This window comes from Myxocyprinus asiaticus, chromosome 33, assembly GCF_019703515.2.
Source record: "Myxocyprinus asiaticus isolate MX2 ecotype Aquarium Trade chromosome 33, UBuf_Myxa_2, whole genome shotgun sequence".
NCBI lineage: Eukaryota > Metazoa > Chordata > Actinopteri > Cypriniformes > Catostomidae > Myxocyprinus > Myxocyprinus asiaticus.
Genome location: NC_059376.1, coordinates 27293653 through 27309435, shown reverse-complemented (window position 1 = coordinate 27309435; position 15783 = coordinate 27293653). Strand labels below are relative to the sequence as shown.

The 15783-nt window shown below is 39.8% G+C and overlaps 1 protein-coding gene across 2 annotated transcripts; it reads right to left on the bottom strand.

Moving 5' to 3' along the window:
* Nucleotides 1–2236: 2236 nt before the first annotated feature.
* Nucleotides 2237–15557, bottom strand: LOC127423809 (innate immunity activator protein-like). Of its 2 annotated transcripts, XM_051668426.1 has the most exons (11): nucleotides 15492–15557; nucleotides 15193–15325; nucleotides 10958–11082; nucleotides 10232–10365; nucleotides 6869–6991; nucleotides 6385–6616; nucleotides 5636–5689; nucleotides 4848–5067; nucleotides 4346–4501; nucleotides 3174–3879; nucleotides 2237–3004 (listed from the first exon to the last, which is right to left on the bottom strand). In XM_051668426.1, the coding sequence occupies exons 3-11, from the start codon at nucleotides 11010–11012 to the stop codon at nucleotides 2912–2914; spliced, it is 1773 nt and encodes a 590-aa protein (XP_051524386.1). In that variant the 5' UTR covers nucleotides 11013–11082; nucleotides 15193–15325; nucleotides 15492–15557; the 3' UTR covers nucleotides 2237–2911. The 2 variants fall into 2 exon arrangements, with proteins under 2 accessions (XP_051524386.1, XP_051524387.1); XM_051668427.1 differs by lacking the exons at nucleotides 15193–15325; nucleotides 15492–15557 and adding an exon at nucleotides 11221–12342.
* Between the last annotated feature and the right edge of the window lie 226 nt (nucleotides 15558–15783).

The window sequence follows — 15783 nt, the reverse complement described above, 5'->3', positions numbered from 1 at the left end:
ATTGATAATACCAGTCTCTCCCTTCTGTCTCACTCCCAGCCTCATTTATGGCATAGAATCAGCATAAATGTCATCTCAAAGCAAGACCAGGTCAGTGCTTAACAAGTCTCATCATTTCAATTTCAACAGACATTCAATTACAACAGAAAATAAACATATGATGATATAAATCTACATTTAGTTAAACTTTACTTGTGATTTATTTAGTAAAAAAGAGACAAAATGTAAAGGAGTCACAAGCCATATCATTTTCAGTGTCCGATGAGAATAATGAAGCAGGCACAAACAAACCAGACCAAACAGAAGAATGCCTTCTGATGGACATAAGGTAATTTGGATACATTTACAGGTGCATCTCAATAAATTAGAATGTCGTGGAAAAGTTCATTTATTTCAATAATTCAGCTCAAATTGTGAAACTCGTGTATTAAATAAATTCAATGCACACAGACTGAAGTAGTTTAAGTCTTTGGTTCTTTTAATTGTGATGATTTTGGCTCACATTTAACAAAAACCCACCAATTCACTATCTCAAAAAATTAGAATATGGTGACATGCCAATCAGCTAATCAACTCAAAACACCTGCAAAGGTTTCCTGAGCCTTCAAAATGGTCTCTCAGTTTGGTTCACTAGGCTACACAATCATGGGGAAGACTGTTGATCTGACAGCTGTCCAGAAGACAATCATTGACACCCTTCACAAGGAGGGTAAGCCACAAACATTCATTGCCAAAGAAGCTGGCTGTTCACAGAGTGCTGTATCCAAACATGTTAACAGAAAGTTGAGTGGAAGGAAAAAGTGTGGAAGAAAAAGATGCACAACCAACCGAGAGAACCGCAGCCTTATGATTGTCCAGCAAAATCGATTCAAGAATTTGGGTGAACTTCACAAGGAATGGACTGAGGCTGGGGTCAAGGCATCAAGAGCCACCACACACAGACGTGTCAAGGAATTTGGCTACAGTTGTCGTATTCCTCTTGTTAAGCCACTCCTGAACCACAGACAACGTCAAAGGCATCTTACCTGGGCTAAGGAGAAGAAGAACTGGACTGTGGTCCAAAGTCCTCTTTTCAGATGAGAGCAAGTTTTGTATTTCATTTGGAAACCAAGGTCCTAGAGTCTGGAGGAAGGGTGGAGAAGCTCATAGCCCAAGTTGCTTGAAGTCCAGTGTTAAGTTTCCACAGTCTGGGATGATTTGGGGTCAATGTCATCTGCTGGTGTTGGTCCATTGTGTTTTTTGAAAACCAAAGTCACTGCACCCGTTTACCAAGAAATTTTGGAGCACTTCATGCTTCCTTCTGCTGACCAGCTTTTTAAAGATGCTGATTTCATTTTCCAGCAGGATTTGGCACCTGCCCACACTGCCACAAGCACCAAAAGTTGGTTAAATGACCATGGTGTTGGTGTGCTTGACTGGCCAGCAAACTCACCAGACCTGAACCCCATAAAGAATCTATGGGGTATTGTCAAGAGGAAAATGAGAAACAAGAGACCAAAAAATGCAGATGAGCTGAAGGCCACTGTCAAAGAAACCTGGGCTTCCATACCACCTCAGTAGTGCCACAAACTGATCACCTCCATGCCACGCTGAATTGAGGCAGTAATTAAAGCAAAAGGAGCCCCTACCAAGTATTGAGTACATATACAGTAAATGAACATACTTTCCAGAAGGCCAACAATTCACTAAAAATGTTTTTTTTTTTATTGGTCTTATGTATTCTAATTTTTTGAGATAGTGAATTGGTGGGTTTTTGTTAAATGTGAGCCAAAATCATCACAATTAAAAGAACCTAAGACTTAAACTACTTAAGTCTGTGTGCACTGAACTTATTTAATACACGAGTTTCACAATTTGAGTTGAATTACTGAAATAAATGAACTTTTTCACAACATTCTAATTTATTGAGATGCACCTGTATAGTCAACATGAAATCATAACTAATTCCTGATCTTATTAAACACTTCATTGTTATGCAAGAAAATGCATAAGAAAAAATATGATACCCTTTTGATACCCTGTGTGAACAGTCAAAGTTTTAGTCTTATAGGATAACATTAACTAGCATTTTCAGGTGAAAGAAAATCCTCTTTGGGTCAAAATGACCAGAAGACAACATGAGGGTTAAGTTGATTTATTTTTGTAACCTCATGTATAGTAAAACTTTATCCATTCATGGAGTTCCTGTGGTTGCAACAAAAATATGAAGTCATGACGCACTTGTGTGGATCTGTGGTATTGTTTATTAAAGTGTATTATAAATAATATAAACTATATTTCATAAGTAGTTAGTATATAAACAGGAAAATATTTGCATTTGGAATTAAGACTTACAGACACAAAAGTATTCTTAAAACGCATATTACAGTAGCATAGCAACATGTTTGTATTTTTTTTAGACATTTCACTAAATATTAAAAATGTGTTAAGAATGGGGCAAAATTAATTAAAAAATAAAAATAATATGCAAACATAAATAAATTAAATAATAGTGTTACATGAGATCATGGGAAAACTAAGATGAAATACTTCATTTCTGAAGAATCGTGTGCCAGACACAAATACATACTAAAAGGAGGCATAGGTCTCAAAGGAGGCATTCATTACAGTTATTAGTAAAAGTTGGCCACACTCTACTGACATCAAGAAGATTAGAATTAAATTATACATTCATCATAAATATCTGGCATGATGCCTTACAGGAAAGTCTTAGACTTGAAATTTAATCAAGTGTTACAAATGCAGGAGTATTGAATTTTGGCTCAGCTACACTTCTTGGTCAAAAAGTCTTGGTGAGAATTAATATAATTTTCACTATGAGGCTGCATCAGTGAGTCCATTGGCTCAATAAATAAAAATAAAGAAGGTATGCACTGGAAGATAGTTTGTACTCTGTACAGTTTCTTTCAGGTCATACCTGACTCACAATCTCAGCATCTTCCCCTTCGTACCACTGCAGCGGAGTTCCGTCTGAAGCCCTTTGCAGAATCACTTTCTGAGGAGCCTGGAAAAAGTCAAGTGTGTTTACTCTTATTCTGTGTTTTCTAGTTGGTGTTACTAGTGGCTAGAAATGACACACTTCAGATTTAACTACAGCAACAGTTTTAATAAAATGAAAGACACTCAATTTATGAAACTGTTAGTGACTGAAAAAATATACTTGCAGTCTTTACCTGTTTATGTGAGGGAATCTGGTGGTAGGGTGGCGGCTCTGGGCGCTTAATTCGGATCGATCCTTGCCGTTCAAGTGAACGAGGCCTGAACACACCTATATTGTTTTTCTGGTGCCAAGATTTAAGCTCCCCCGACAGCACATCTCGAGGAAGTGCCCGGCTGGGATGACTGGGGTATTCTTTTAGTGACGTTGTGCGGACCACCTTTATGTATGGTGGGGGTGGCTTGAGCATCTGTTTAGGTGATGTAACCTCCACTTGTTGGGGTTTATTTGTGGGTTTGTAGTTACATGCAGTCCCCAATTGTGAGTTTGGTCCGAGTTGTAGCCTTCCCATGTCGGCTTCCAGTGATGCCCCATTGGTAACCTTCACTCGATTGGGGCTGGTCACATGGTGAGGCAAGTTGTTGTTGTTTTTAGGTGGCCTGTGGGCACTGAGCTGGCTCTGTGATTGACTGGGGGTAGTGCGGTGGTAGCCATATGGGGGTGGACAGGGTTTGGGTGCCTCAGTGGTCGTTTCTCTGCTGGATGAGCTGCTGAAGGAGGAAATGGAAAGCTCAGAGCTGCTGTCTTCAGAGCTGCACTGGTACAAACGTTGAACCGAGTAGGCCAAGGCAAAATCTGTCACTCGTCGACGTGGTAACTTGGTCCGGCCCCACCCCATGTCTGAGTTGGTCTTGGTCAATTCTGGTTTATTTCTGGGGAGTCTGTTTGAGTGGAGAACATTTTAGATCATTGAAGTAACCATCATTTCGATTATTCACCAATGACTGAGCCACTCTAGATAACACAGGGTTTTGACACATTTTGACCAATGAATTTCAATGACTTTTCCATAACTTAAGACGTCATTAATCTCAGGTTATAAAAAACATGTATGGAAGCTGTTTCTTTCCTCAAACTACACAAAACAGTTGTAGAAATCCAATCCAAAAAAATAAAAAGAAAAGAAAAATCTGCTTCTCAATATTTATATCCAGGCCTAAAAATCACAATTTTAAAATTCCTTGATATGTTTAGGTTTTCCATGACCATGCCTTAATGCCTCATTGTCTAGGTAACTGTACAATGTCTAATCATAAGGTAGAATTTAAAGCAGTCATTTAAGACCAAAAATATTCAGAAAATACAGAAATATTGATGCATCATTCATTAATGTATGGTTTTGTTTACCGGAAGGACTGTGAGAACTGTCGGCGCAATGGCAGCTCTGGAGTGGAGGGGGCGCTGTTTGGCTGATTGTTCCGCACTGGCAGGCTCTTAAACACAAACTGAGGTGGTGGAGGAAGCTCTGCCAGTCTTGTGTCAGTTGGCGAGCTTGTTGGACTGCTGCTGACACAAAGAAAAGCCATGTGTGAGAAATCATGAAGATTATAATTTGTTCAATATTTACAAAAAGAGCTCAATTATTAGTTCAGCATTGGATTAAACAGCACTATTCAGCAACGTCTTTGATTAGAAGAACAGAGTCTGATTAGTTTAGTCATGGTTAGTCAAGAGATAATTACATACTAACCAAATGCTTTACCAAGTGCCCTTATAACAGCTCTGAAAACAGAGTAGTCTATAACTTGAGGTTAAAGAAACTGAGCTAACACAGTGATATCAACGTGATACAACTGATTCTAAAACACATATAAAGTGGCTCCTTCACAGCTACAATATTTCACAATACCTTGAGCGGCTGCTGCAGGCAGAGAGAGATGCTATTTGTTTCTGATAGGGCTGGTCCAGGCTGGATTCCTTCCAGGGAGAGTTCTGGATAGGTGAGGGCTCATAGTCCAGACTGGAGCTTGATTGCTTTGGGCCATTATTGGGCAAGAGTTTCAGTCGTTGGAAACCACTCTCTGTAGAAGACCCCAGAACGGCTGGAGACAAGGGAGTGGAGTCTGAATCTGTTGATAAAGTGACCTTTTTATTTACATTAGTGGATTCAAAAACAGTTCTGAATAGTTTGTTTACTATGCACTGTATACAAATTTTCTGTATCCATAGAATACCTGGATGACCTACTACATTTGCCAAAATGCGCATGGGATACTGTATCCCACAATCTAATGCACTTGACTTGCCCTTCCATTTCAAGTGTGATGCATGAACTGGAAACAATCGCCACAATTTCTTAAATCATTCTTTGATTGGACAATAAGATGCTTAGACATTTTTACACAAAAACTGGATTTAAAAATGCAAAATAACTATTTTTATTTCCAATATGATAACTGGACACCGCTAGTGGAATTAAACATGCAATGTGATGAGGTTATGTGATTAAAATGTAAATGTAGAATAGGCCTTACATTTCACGACGTATCTTTTAAAAATAGTTGTCAGCATACAATGTATACTGCATAGTATAGTAGTAAGCTAGTATTCCAATCCAAACATAGTCATAAAGATTAGATTCTCACATTCTGATATATATAGTTAGTTACAGCTTTTGAACTGGAATTGCTAACGTACCATCATCCAAGGCAACAGCGTCAGAAAGCGAGCTGTCATCTGACATGCACATATCTGAAATTGACACAAATAAGGTTGATTGTTATTAAAGTCCTTGTCATTTCAAAAACAATAATATAGTCATTCATATATATATATATATATACACACACACACACACACACACACACACACACACACACACACACACACACCGATCAGCCACAACATTAAAACCACCTGCCTAATATTGTAGGTCCCCCTCGTGCCGTCAAAACAGCACCAACCTGCATCTCAGAATAGCATTCTGACAACAAGGCATTTCCATCCGCAGAATTGCCGCACACTGGATGTTTTTTTTTTTTTTTTGCCACCATTCGGAGTAAATTCTAGAGACTGTCGTGTGTGAAAATCCCAGGAGATCAGCAGTTACAGAAATACTCAAACTAGCCCGTCTGGCACCAACAATCTTCCATGCGATTATCTAATCAGCCAATCGTGTGGCAGCAGTGCAGTGCATACAATCATGCAGATATGGGTCAGGTGCTTTAGTTAATGTTAACATCATCCATCAGAATGGGGAAAAAATGTGATCTCAGTGATTTGGCCTGTGGCATGATTGTTGGTGCCAGATGGGCTGGTTTGGCGGCACAATATTAGGCAGGTGGTTTTAATGTTGTGGTTGATCTGTGTATATATATACTGTATATAAAACTATTGAAATGATGTTTATTACTGTATATGACAAACAGGGCAAATAAATCAGTGACCTCTCTGCCTGGACGAATAGCAGGTCTGTGGAGAAACACAGCCATGGTTGATGCGGTATTTCAGTACAGCATCCTGCAACCCTTTCAGTTTCTTCTCTTCCCGTTTACACTGCTGTAGTCGGCTTTTCCTCAATGCTTTGCTGATGTGCTCCTCAAGGGAGAGCTTTCGGGCTGCCTCATAAATCTGCCGCTGCAGGGCCAGATCAGCCTCCAGTGCGTGCAGCTCGGATTCCTAGAGAAAAAGCATTTTAGGGGGTAATCGCATGATAACAAGCAAAGAAATGATTAAATAACTTCACCTCGTTAATTCCTTTGGCTAGTTGTTTAAACCCATATATAAAAAAAGTTTTCAATAAATGAGTGCCAGGACTATAAATAATACCACTTATTCTGGACACTGTAAAGCAAGCCTGGTAGGGTCAAACAACAGCCAGTTACATTACAGCAATTAAAATAGTCTCTATGCAGGAAATGTGGTTTGTACCTCGCCATCATGTGATATAAAACCCTCATCCAGTTTAAAAGCAGTTCCGATTCGTCGCCGGATCTGCGGAGGCATCTCGTCAGGCAGTAGAGGATAATCGGAGGGCAGCTTTCCCGTAAGCTCCTGTTAAAACAAAGACCATTTTAACATGTGACACCTCGTGGAATAGCAACAAAGAAAACAGCTTTAGATTTTGTTTGTTAGTAAATACAAAACAAAACATCTTTGAGCAAACAGATGCTCATCTTTACATGACCAAAGTGTCCACAAAGGGGGTTTCTATGGTGTAATGACTGGGCACTTAAATCTTTTCCCTGCTCACCCAATGGTGAATGACAGACATGTGGGCTAACATGTAAAGAAGCATCTGTTTCCTGGCCATTCACTTTAGTGTTTCTATTGAAGGCTTCTATTCAGAACAAGAGAAAAGCTTTATCAGAGCAATCTGATTTATGTTTATAGGCCAAATGACTGAAGAATTACCAATTTAAGCTGTGATACAATGTTTGTGAAATCTAATTCAGGGGTTTTCAAACTTTTTGATGCCAAGGACCCCCAAATGTTGATTCCCATTGCAAGGGAACCTCATCCTAAAATATAAAGGCAGCTGTAAATTTTCATGTATAAAGACCCATTGATCCAGAGTTGTTCGCAAAATTAAATAAATGTTTTTATCATCATTGTACTAAAGCCAAAAGAAATATTAAAACAAATATATATATATATATATATATTTTTTTTTTTCCCCTTTTTCTCCCCAATTTGGAATGCCCAATTCCCACTACTTAGAAGGTCCTCATGGTGGCGCGGTTACTCACCTGAATCCAGGTGGCGGAGGACAAGTCTCAGTTGCCTCCACTTCCGAGACAGTCAATCTGCGCATCTTATCACATGGCTCGCTGTGCATGACACTGGAGACCCACAGCATGTGGAGGTTCATGCTACTCTCCGCGATCCACGCACACTTTACAACCCGCCCCATTGAGAGCGAGAACCACTAATCACGACCACGAAGAGGTTACCCCATGTGACTTTACCCTCCCTAGCAACCGGGCCAATTTGGTTGCTTAGGAGACCTGGCTGGAGTCACTCAGCGACTCCAGGGGTGGTAGTCAGCGTCAATACTCGCCGAGCTACCCAGGCCTCGGCAAAATAAATTAAAACATTGTCATATGCTGTACATTTTTACTTTGTATTTAGGTTTTTTTCTACCCAAAATTAATGTTGGACGTATACAGCGATCAGCCACAACATTAAAATCACCTGCCTAATATTGTGTAGGTCCCCCTCGTGCTGACAAAACAGCTCTGACCCGTCGAGGCATGGACTCCACAAGACATCTGAAGGAGTCCTGTGGTATCTGGCACCAAGACGTAAACAGCAGATCCTTTAAGTCCTGTAAGTTGCAAGGTGGGGCCTCCATGGATCGGACTTGTTGGTCCAGTACATCCCATAGATACTCAATCGGATTGAGATCTGGGGAATTTGGATGCCAGGTCAACACCTTGAACTCTTTGTCATGTTCCTCAAACCATTCCTGAACAATTTTTTGCAGTTTGTCAGGGCGCATTATCCTGCTGAAAAAGGCCACTGCCATCAGGGAATACCGTTGCTATGAAGGGGTGTACGTGGTCTGCAACAATCTTTAGGTAGGTGGTACGTGTCAAAGTAACATCCACATGAATGCCAGGACCCAAGGTTTCCCAGCAGAACATTGCCCAGAGCATCACACTGCCTCCGCCGGCCTGTCTTCTTCCCATGGTGCATCCTGCTGCCATCTCTTCCCCAGGTAAATGACGCACATGCACCCGGTCATCCACATGATCTAAAAGAAAATGTGATTCATCAGACTAGGCCATCTTTTTCCATTGCTCCATGGTCCAGTTCTGAAACTCGTGACGTGTGTTCTGACACCTTTCTATCGTGGCCAGGATTAAGTTTTTCAGCAATTTGTGCTACATTAGTTCTTCTGTGGGATCAGACTAGATGGGCTAGCCTTTGCTCCCCACGCGCATCAATGAGCCTGTCACCAGTTCACTGGTTGACCTTCCTTGGACCACTTTTGGTAGGTACTAACCACTGCATACCAGGAACACCCCACAAGACCTACTATTTTGGAGATGCTCTGACCCAGTCACATAGCCATCACAATTTGGCCCTTGTCAAAGTCGCTCAGATCCTTACGCTTGCCCATTTTTCCTGCTTCCAACACATGAAATTCAAGAACTGACTGTTCACTTGCTGCCTAATATATCCCACCCCTTGACAGGTGCCATTGTAACGAGATAAAATGTTATTCACAAAAAATATCATCTCAAAACAGCTTTACAGAGATTACAGTATTGTCTTGCAATCCCATTGAGAAAGGTTAAGGCAACAGTTGTGAGGAGAAACTATAACTGTCAATAGAATAAAAAGATCAAAATTAATCTCATCATTTTCAACAAGTCTTTAGAAAGCATATGTAAAAATAAATGTCAAATATGTACAGTAAATGTTAACTTAACATTTTTTAAATATATTTTTTACTCTATTTTACCCTGAAATTTTTCATGGACACCTTAGCACCCCCTCGCGGACCTCTGGGGGTTCCCGGACCCCAGTCTGAAAACCCCTGATCTAATTTATGCTTGATTACATGGAATATAATTGTTTTATTTGATTAAAAATCACATAATTGGCTCTATCATTCCACTCTCGCCTCTCCACCAATAGCTGGTGTGTGGTGAGTGTACTGGCGCACTATGGCTGCCCATCGCATCATCCAGGTGGATGCTGCACACTGGTGGTGGTTGAGGAGATTCCCCTGTTCACGGTGTAAAGCGCTTCGAGTGTAGTGTCAGAAAAGCGCTATATAAATGTAACGTTCATTCATTCATTATGCATTGTTTAGTAGGCTACTAAAAAAAACAAAAAACACATTTGATATGTGAAGAGCCCTTAAAATCTTTGTTCAGACAGTCGGCAAAAATCAGATTTTTTACCGTATACGACACAAATCTATAAAAATTTAATTTTACGAACCTGATTCAATACATATATGGTGTGAAATGTGTTTTAAACTGAACGGTCAGATTGGAAAAGTGTCTACAAATGTGTCCCAACTCACTAATGTCGGCTCACAGTGGTGTTCACTGTGCATTAAATGGTGAATGAGTTGCTGATTTTGGGCACAGCATATGCATGAATGTGTAAATACAGTAATGCATCCGTCACTTGTTATTTGATGCTCTGATCAGTTCAGCACAGTGGCAAGATGTCATAAGAAGAGGCAAACATGTTTGATTTCATGGTCCTAAAGATTAGATTTGATCTGCATTGCTTGTTTTTAAAAGGAGGTTTCAACAGGATGGAGTCACTCACAGCCTCTCTGATGCAGAGTTTCTTCAGCTCCAGAACACACAGCTCCAGTCTATCTTCCAGGGCCTGCTGCTTCAGTCTCATAGCATGTGTGTAAGTGCTCAGGTCCTTCACTGGTGATGTGGGACTGTCTTGGCCTGAACGACAGGAGAGATTTCATAACACCAGGGCAAACACATATAGGGCACATTTTCATCTTTAGAATCAAAATATTTTGCTGGAGCCGTGTCTTAGTGGTTAGTGAACATGCTCTGACACATTGGATAGGTTTAGAATCTGGCACACATAATTTCCAGACCTCATTCCCCCCTCATCTCTGTCCTCTCAATAATATTGTCCAATTTAAAAATGAAAAGACATTTAAACCTTCTGTGGTCTTACGGAACTTTTGGACCCATTTAAAAAAAATGGCAAGATCACAAAAGTGTAAATATCCTCAGTAACGTCAATTCAGGTAAATCGGGCCACTTATTGAGTCATCTCAATGTCAAAAAAGGCCCAATTTAGCTGAATGCTTTTACTCTAATTTAAAACGACATGTTAAGCTGGAAATCTTTATCAATGTTCCTTTATACTTACACTGACAAAACTTTCTCACATTGGTTTTCATTCTGTAAATCTAAATACACCAGATTCACACAATGTTGATTACTGATATGCCTTGCTTCAAAGTATTAGTTGCAGCTTGCATTTTATCATTAACATAAGAATGACATCATAATCACTCACCAGAGTTTAAAATGATCCCGCTATCAGAGTCACTGATCTCCTCCTTACAGTCCATGTTAATTTTTTTTTTATAGTTCTTTAGATTTTCTTTTCGTAAATATCCCAGATGATTCTCTGGTTATGACCTGTAGATGCGAAAAAGAGAAAAGATTAAAATCCGTTGTTTGATTTCATGCGCTCTCCATTCATTCATTCCGGCAACCACTAAGTACATTTGCCTTCCAAATAGTGGCTTGTGGCTGTGTGATTATGTAAAAACCAACCTTCTGAGGAGAATTCTGCACAGACACCTCAGCGTCTCCTCCACATCTGAGGTTTACAGACAAAGCAACTGGTCTCTTTTGCCTTGTCCACCCCTATTTTAGTCTGCACACATGCATGCAAACCCCCAAATCTCTGAATGCCTCAAAACACAATAGCCATACGCCCGCAGTTGACCGCACACATGCGGGGGTCTTATCCACCCCATACAACTCCATGGCAACCTGGATCACTATGATGGAGCAGGCGTGTGTGAATTGTGATGGAGTGTTTGTGGGGAAACTAGATGCCCCAGAAGTCAACAGATGGCAGAAGGGACTCTCCCCCTCCCAAAGGCTGCACCTGTTCTTTAAGACCCCCTCCCTTTTTTTCAGTGTCCACTCGATGCAGCTTTGAAGAGGAACAATGTCTCCATGCTGACTTGGCCTCAGGCAGGAGATGCTGATAATGCAGATATCCATGGCAAGGTTTCTCTTATTACAATGAATGAATAAAAAGCACAGGCAAAGTTTTTCTTCTGTTACTGATCTAAGTTTTGTAATTAGTAACATTTGGGGATCTCAGCAATCTCATCCTTTCCATTGCGATGTCTTAAATTTCACAGGCCTCTAAAAGAAGACAGAAAAGTAGAGGGAGACATGTTTCTGTGACATTTACATTGAGAAGTCTTGTCCTATTATTGACAATGACCATGTTAATGAGAGAATTTACCCAAAAATGAAAATTCTCTCAACATTTCCTCACCCTCATGCCATCCCAAACGTGTAAGACTTTCTTCTGCAGAATACAAATGAAGATTTTTAGAAGTGTAATTCAGCTCTGTAGGTCCATACAATGCAAGTGAATGGTGACCAAAACTTTGAAGCTCCAAAAAGTCAGCATAAAAGTAATCCATAAGACTCCAGTGGTTAAATCCGTCTTCAGAAGCGATGTGATAGGTGTGGGTAAGAAACAAATCAATATTTAAGTCCTTTCTTACCACAAATCTCCACCTTCACATACTTCTTTTTTCTTTTCTTTTTTCGGCGATTCGCATTGTTCATGCATATCACCACCTACTGGTCGGGGCTGGACAAAGGTGGAGATTTATAGTAAAAAAGGACTTAAATATTGATCTGTATGTCACCCTCACTTATATCACTTCGGAAGACATGGATTTAATCACTGGAGTGATTTGGATTATTTTATGCGTACTTTTATTTTTGGAGATTCAAAGTTTTGGTCTCCATTCTCTTGCAATATATGGACCTAAAGTGCTGAAATATCCTTCTAAACATCTTTGTGTTTTGCAGAAGAAAGAAAGTCATGTACATCTGGAATGGCATGGGGGTGTGTAAATGATGAGAGAATTTTCATTTTTGGCTGAACTATTCCTTTAACACATTGGAAAGAGTTTGACTGACAAATCTGATCCACTTTCAGATCACGTTAGAATCAATTGGATACTATTGCTACGATTTTTGCTTTTTTGACCCTACTTGCTCCCAGATTAACATTCAGACAGAGTACAAAGGATCCTTTCATGTCCAGTAACAAAATATGGGGATGATATTAGCTTGTCTGGAATACTGCTTTATTTGGAGTCCTAGAAAACAAGTCAGAGGTCATTTTCAAGTTGCTGTCACAAAGATGAAACCATAGACCTTGTTACATCTAATGCAGTCAAAACTTTTTATTGTTCCTTTTATTTTTGTTAGACAGTTTAGAGGGTTTAAAAACATAAGTTTTGTTTAGTCTACTGAATTTGTTTTAATGTCTTAAATAGTATTTTTTCAAAAGCACTTGAACAGCGACATTTTACAACACAATCTTGTTTGTTGTTCACTGCCACTCAGCATTCAAATAAAATTGCATTTTCAAATAATACATATATTTTTGTTATACCCCTCATGACTACTGTAATATGATATACACTATTTTTATATAAATGCAATTTTGGGGTGAATTCTAGATGCCCACCCACATAGGGACAACATCCCTGCTAAAGAGTCAGTGTGGATCTTTATAATCCCTTTTCCTGACAAATGAGGTAGTTTGTTCATATGAGAAAATTTGACAGGATGTGATTGTGGAGCTCCTCTGTCCTCATGTGGATAGATGCAACTTAGCACAGAAGAAACAAGCCTGCTCCATCAGACACTCCAGCGACTAAAAAAAATACCAGCAAAGCTTCATGTCAACAACCCAGAGTGGCCAGTGTGCTGTGAGGACAGTATCTGCTGATACAACAAACCTCAACAAGAAAGAGAGAGCAAAAAGAAATTACTGCAGGAATTAGGTCACTGTAACAAGCTATGCTTACTTAAAAGGAGAGTTCACCAAAAAATGAAAATTCTGTCTCCTTTTACTCACCCTCATGTCATTCCATACTTTTGTGTTCCATAAGTCATACAGATTTGAAACAACATGAGGGTGAGTAAATTAAATGGTCTCAAAATAATCATTTTTGGGTGAACTACCCCTTCAAATTCTAAAGTGGTCAAGTTAACTCACAAACTGCACTTGCAGCGCACTCCACCCTAAAAAACATATTATGCTGGTCTTGATTACAAAGCTCATTAAGCTCAGATGAGCAGACAGGACGTAGTCTTCTCGTCTCGACAGCAGAAGGATAACGCTACAGATCCACCCATCCTCTAAGCGCAGTCAAGCGTAAAGATGAGACATCAGCGAATCAGGCTTTTCTCTGTAGTCTGCATTTCTATTCCATCTCGTCCAGATTCCCAAACACCCTTTCCCATGAGCCTTGAGGGCTGTGATCTATTGGAATGCCTTCCCGGCCTATTTCATTACCACTGTGGCCAGGTCTGGAATTCCCAGAGAGGACCAGAGCTTGGAAACTCTGACAGGAGACTTGAATGGGACCCAGAATGTATGCGGAGCCTATTATTATAGGGATGCTGAATCGTGTGGACACAGATGTTATAGGAATGACTAAATTTATTGTGTGACTTTTTTCCATAGCTGGTGCAAAGCCAAAAACCAGTTGAATGCTAATGAAGCCATGCAAAACATGGCAGAGAGAGAGAGAGAGAGAGAGTGCAAGGATTAAACAAAAAATACATTAGAAAAAAACCCAAAGAGACGAAAACACCTTTGGCAAATAAAGTAAAAGAGAGTAAAAGTTCTCTGCCTGTGTAAAGTACTCACACCCATACTCCAGGCCAATTGGGTCCAAGTTCAAAGCCAATTAGATTAAAATGTGCTAAGTGGCCAGCAGGCCTCTGGAAAAGGATCAACCTTATCAGCACTTGTACAAAGAGTGGTTATATCCACAGGCAAAGTCAGACTTCAAATTAATTTCTAACGGATGCAGAAATTAGAATGATCCAGATTTGTTTAGCCAACATTAAACAACTTTTGCAAAGCACTTAAAAGGAAATAATAATAATGTGCTTTTTTATAAATATTTATAGATACAGCATTTAATAGAAAATTGTACTGGACTGAAGCTTGAAGCACTTAACAAATCACCGGTGTTTATATAGCGGAAAGCACTACTCCACCTAACCAACCATAATAAAATCATGCTATGTACAAAGCCTCAGGTCCCATAAATGCCATGCAAACCTATTTTCTGAAATTATAATCTATTTGATTTGAATGTTTTAAATAAGGGTTGGATGATCTTACAAAGCAGTAGGGTACTAAAACAGCACTAGTACATGCAATGAGAGGACCAGCCTGAAAACACAAGCCTTAAAAATATGTTGGCCTATATTGTTTAATAACATTTACTTTTACTACCATAGTATTAATGTTGATTCATAAAAAAAATATTAAACATGACAACGTTTACAAACATTGAAAAGGAATTTATTTAAAAGGCATACACAGAGGTCCCGAGGCTCTGCATTAACCTAAATATAATTTCCATAGGTATGCCATACTTTCATATGCCACAAGAAGCATGAAGAGGTCTAAGAAAATAAACACGTCCACTAAGTGAACTGTTATCATTTTCGTCATCATACCTTTCTTTGCAGTATCCGCTACTCCATTCCCGCAGATAAGCGTGTGCCAGTCAACTCCACAGTGATAGGTTGCGCCTGCATCCACTGTAGGGTCTTTACTCAAACTGGGCAAAAGCTACTGGTCTGTACCATACTGTGAATGCATGGGGGGAGTCTCTCGTTTAACTGTGACAATTCTCAGTCCATATTAATGAAGTAATATACATATTAAAATAACCAGAAGCCTGTTGTGCATCTAAGTGAGGAAAAAAGTCAAATAACGCTTTAAACAGATTTAGAGGTTTAAAACATGACTGTACCACTGCAATTCTCCCCCATCCCGAATGTTTGCCTAGACGCTTTGGAAAGCGTGCGTGATCTTTTGATGGCAGAACAAGCTTCTTCTTCTGTGGGCGTGTTTAACTATGAATAGAGCCAGCGGGAGAAAAACGAGACAATACGAGTCAAACAAGAGGCGGGTGCCCTAGACAGCTGGCGAATAGTCCTCAGGACTTTATGAATAGTATCTAAAATAGCACACTGCCACAACTCCATTGTTTTGCTGCGTGCCAACATGCCCTATACTGTTCCAGATAAAGTTGTTGTCGATGA

Bases quoted from the DNA above. Each gene is read 5' to 3' on its own strand.
- LOC127423809 (XM_051668426.1), bottom strand. From the start codon at position 11,012: ATGGACTGTAAGGAGGAGATCAGTGACTCTGATAGCGGGATCATTTTA. The intron at 5,068-5,635 runs GTACGTTAGCAA...CTTTATCAACAG, and splicing joins CGCTGTTGCCTTGGATGATG to ATTCAGACTCCACTCCCTTG. The intron at 4,502-4,847 runs GTATTGTGAAAT...TTGTGTCAGCAG, and splicing joins GCCTGCAGCAGCCGCTCAAG to CAGTCCAACAAGCTCGCCAA.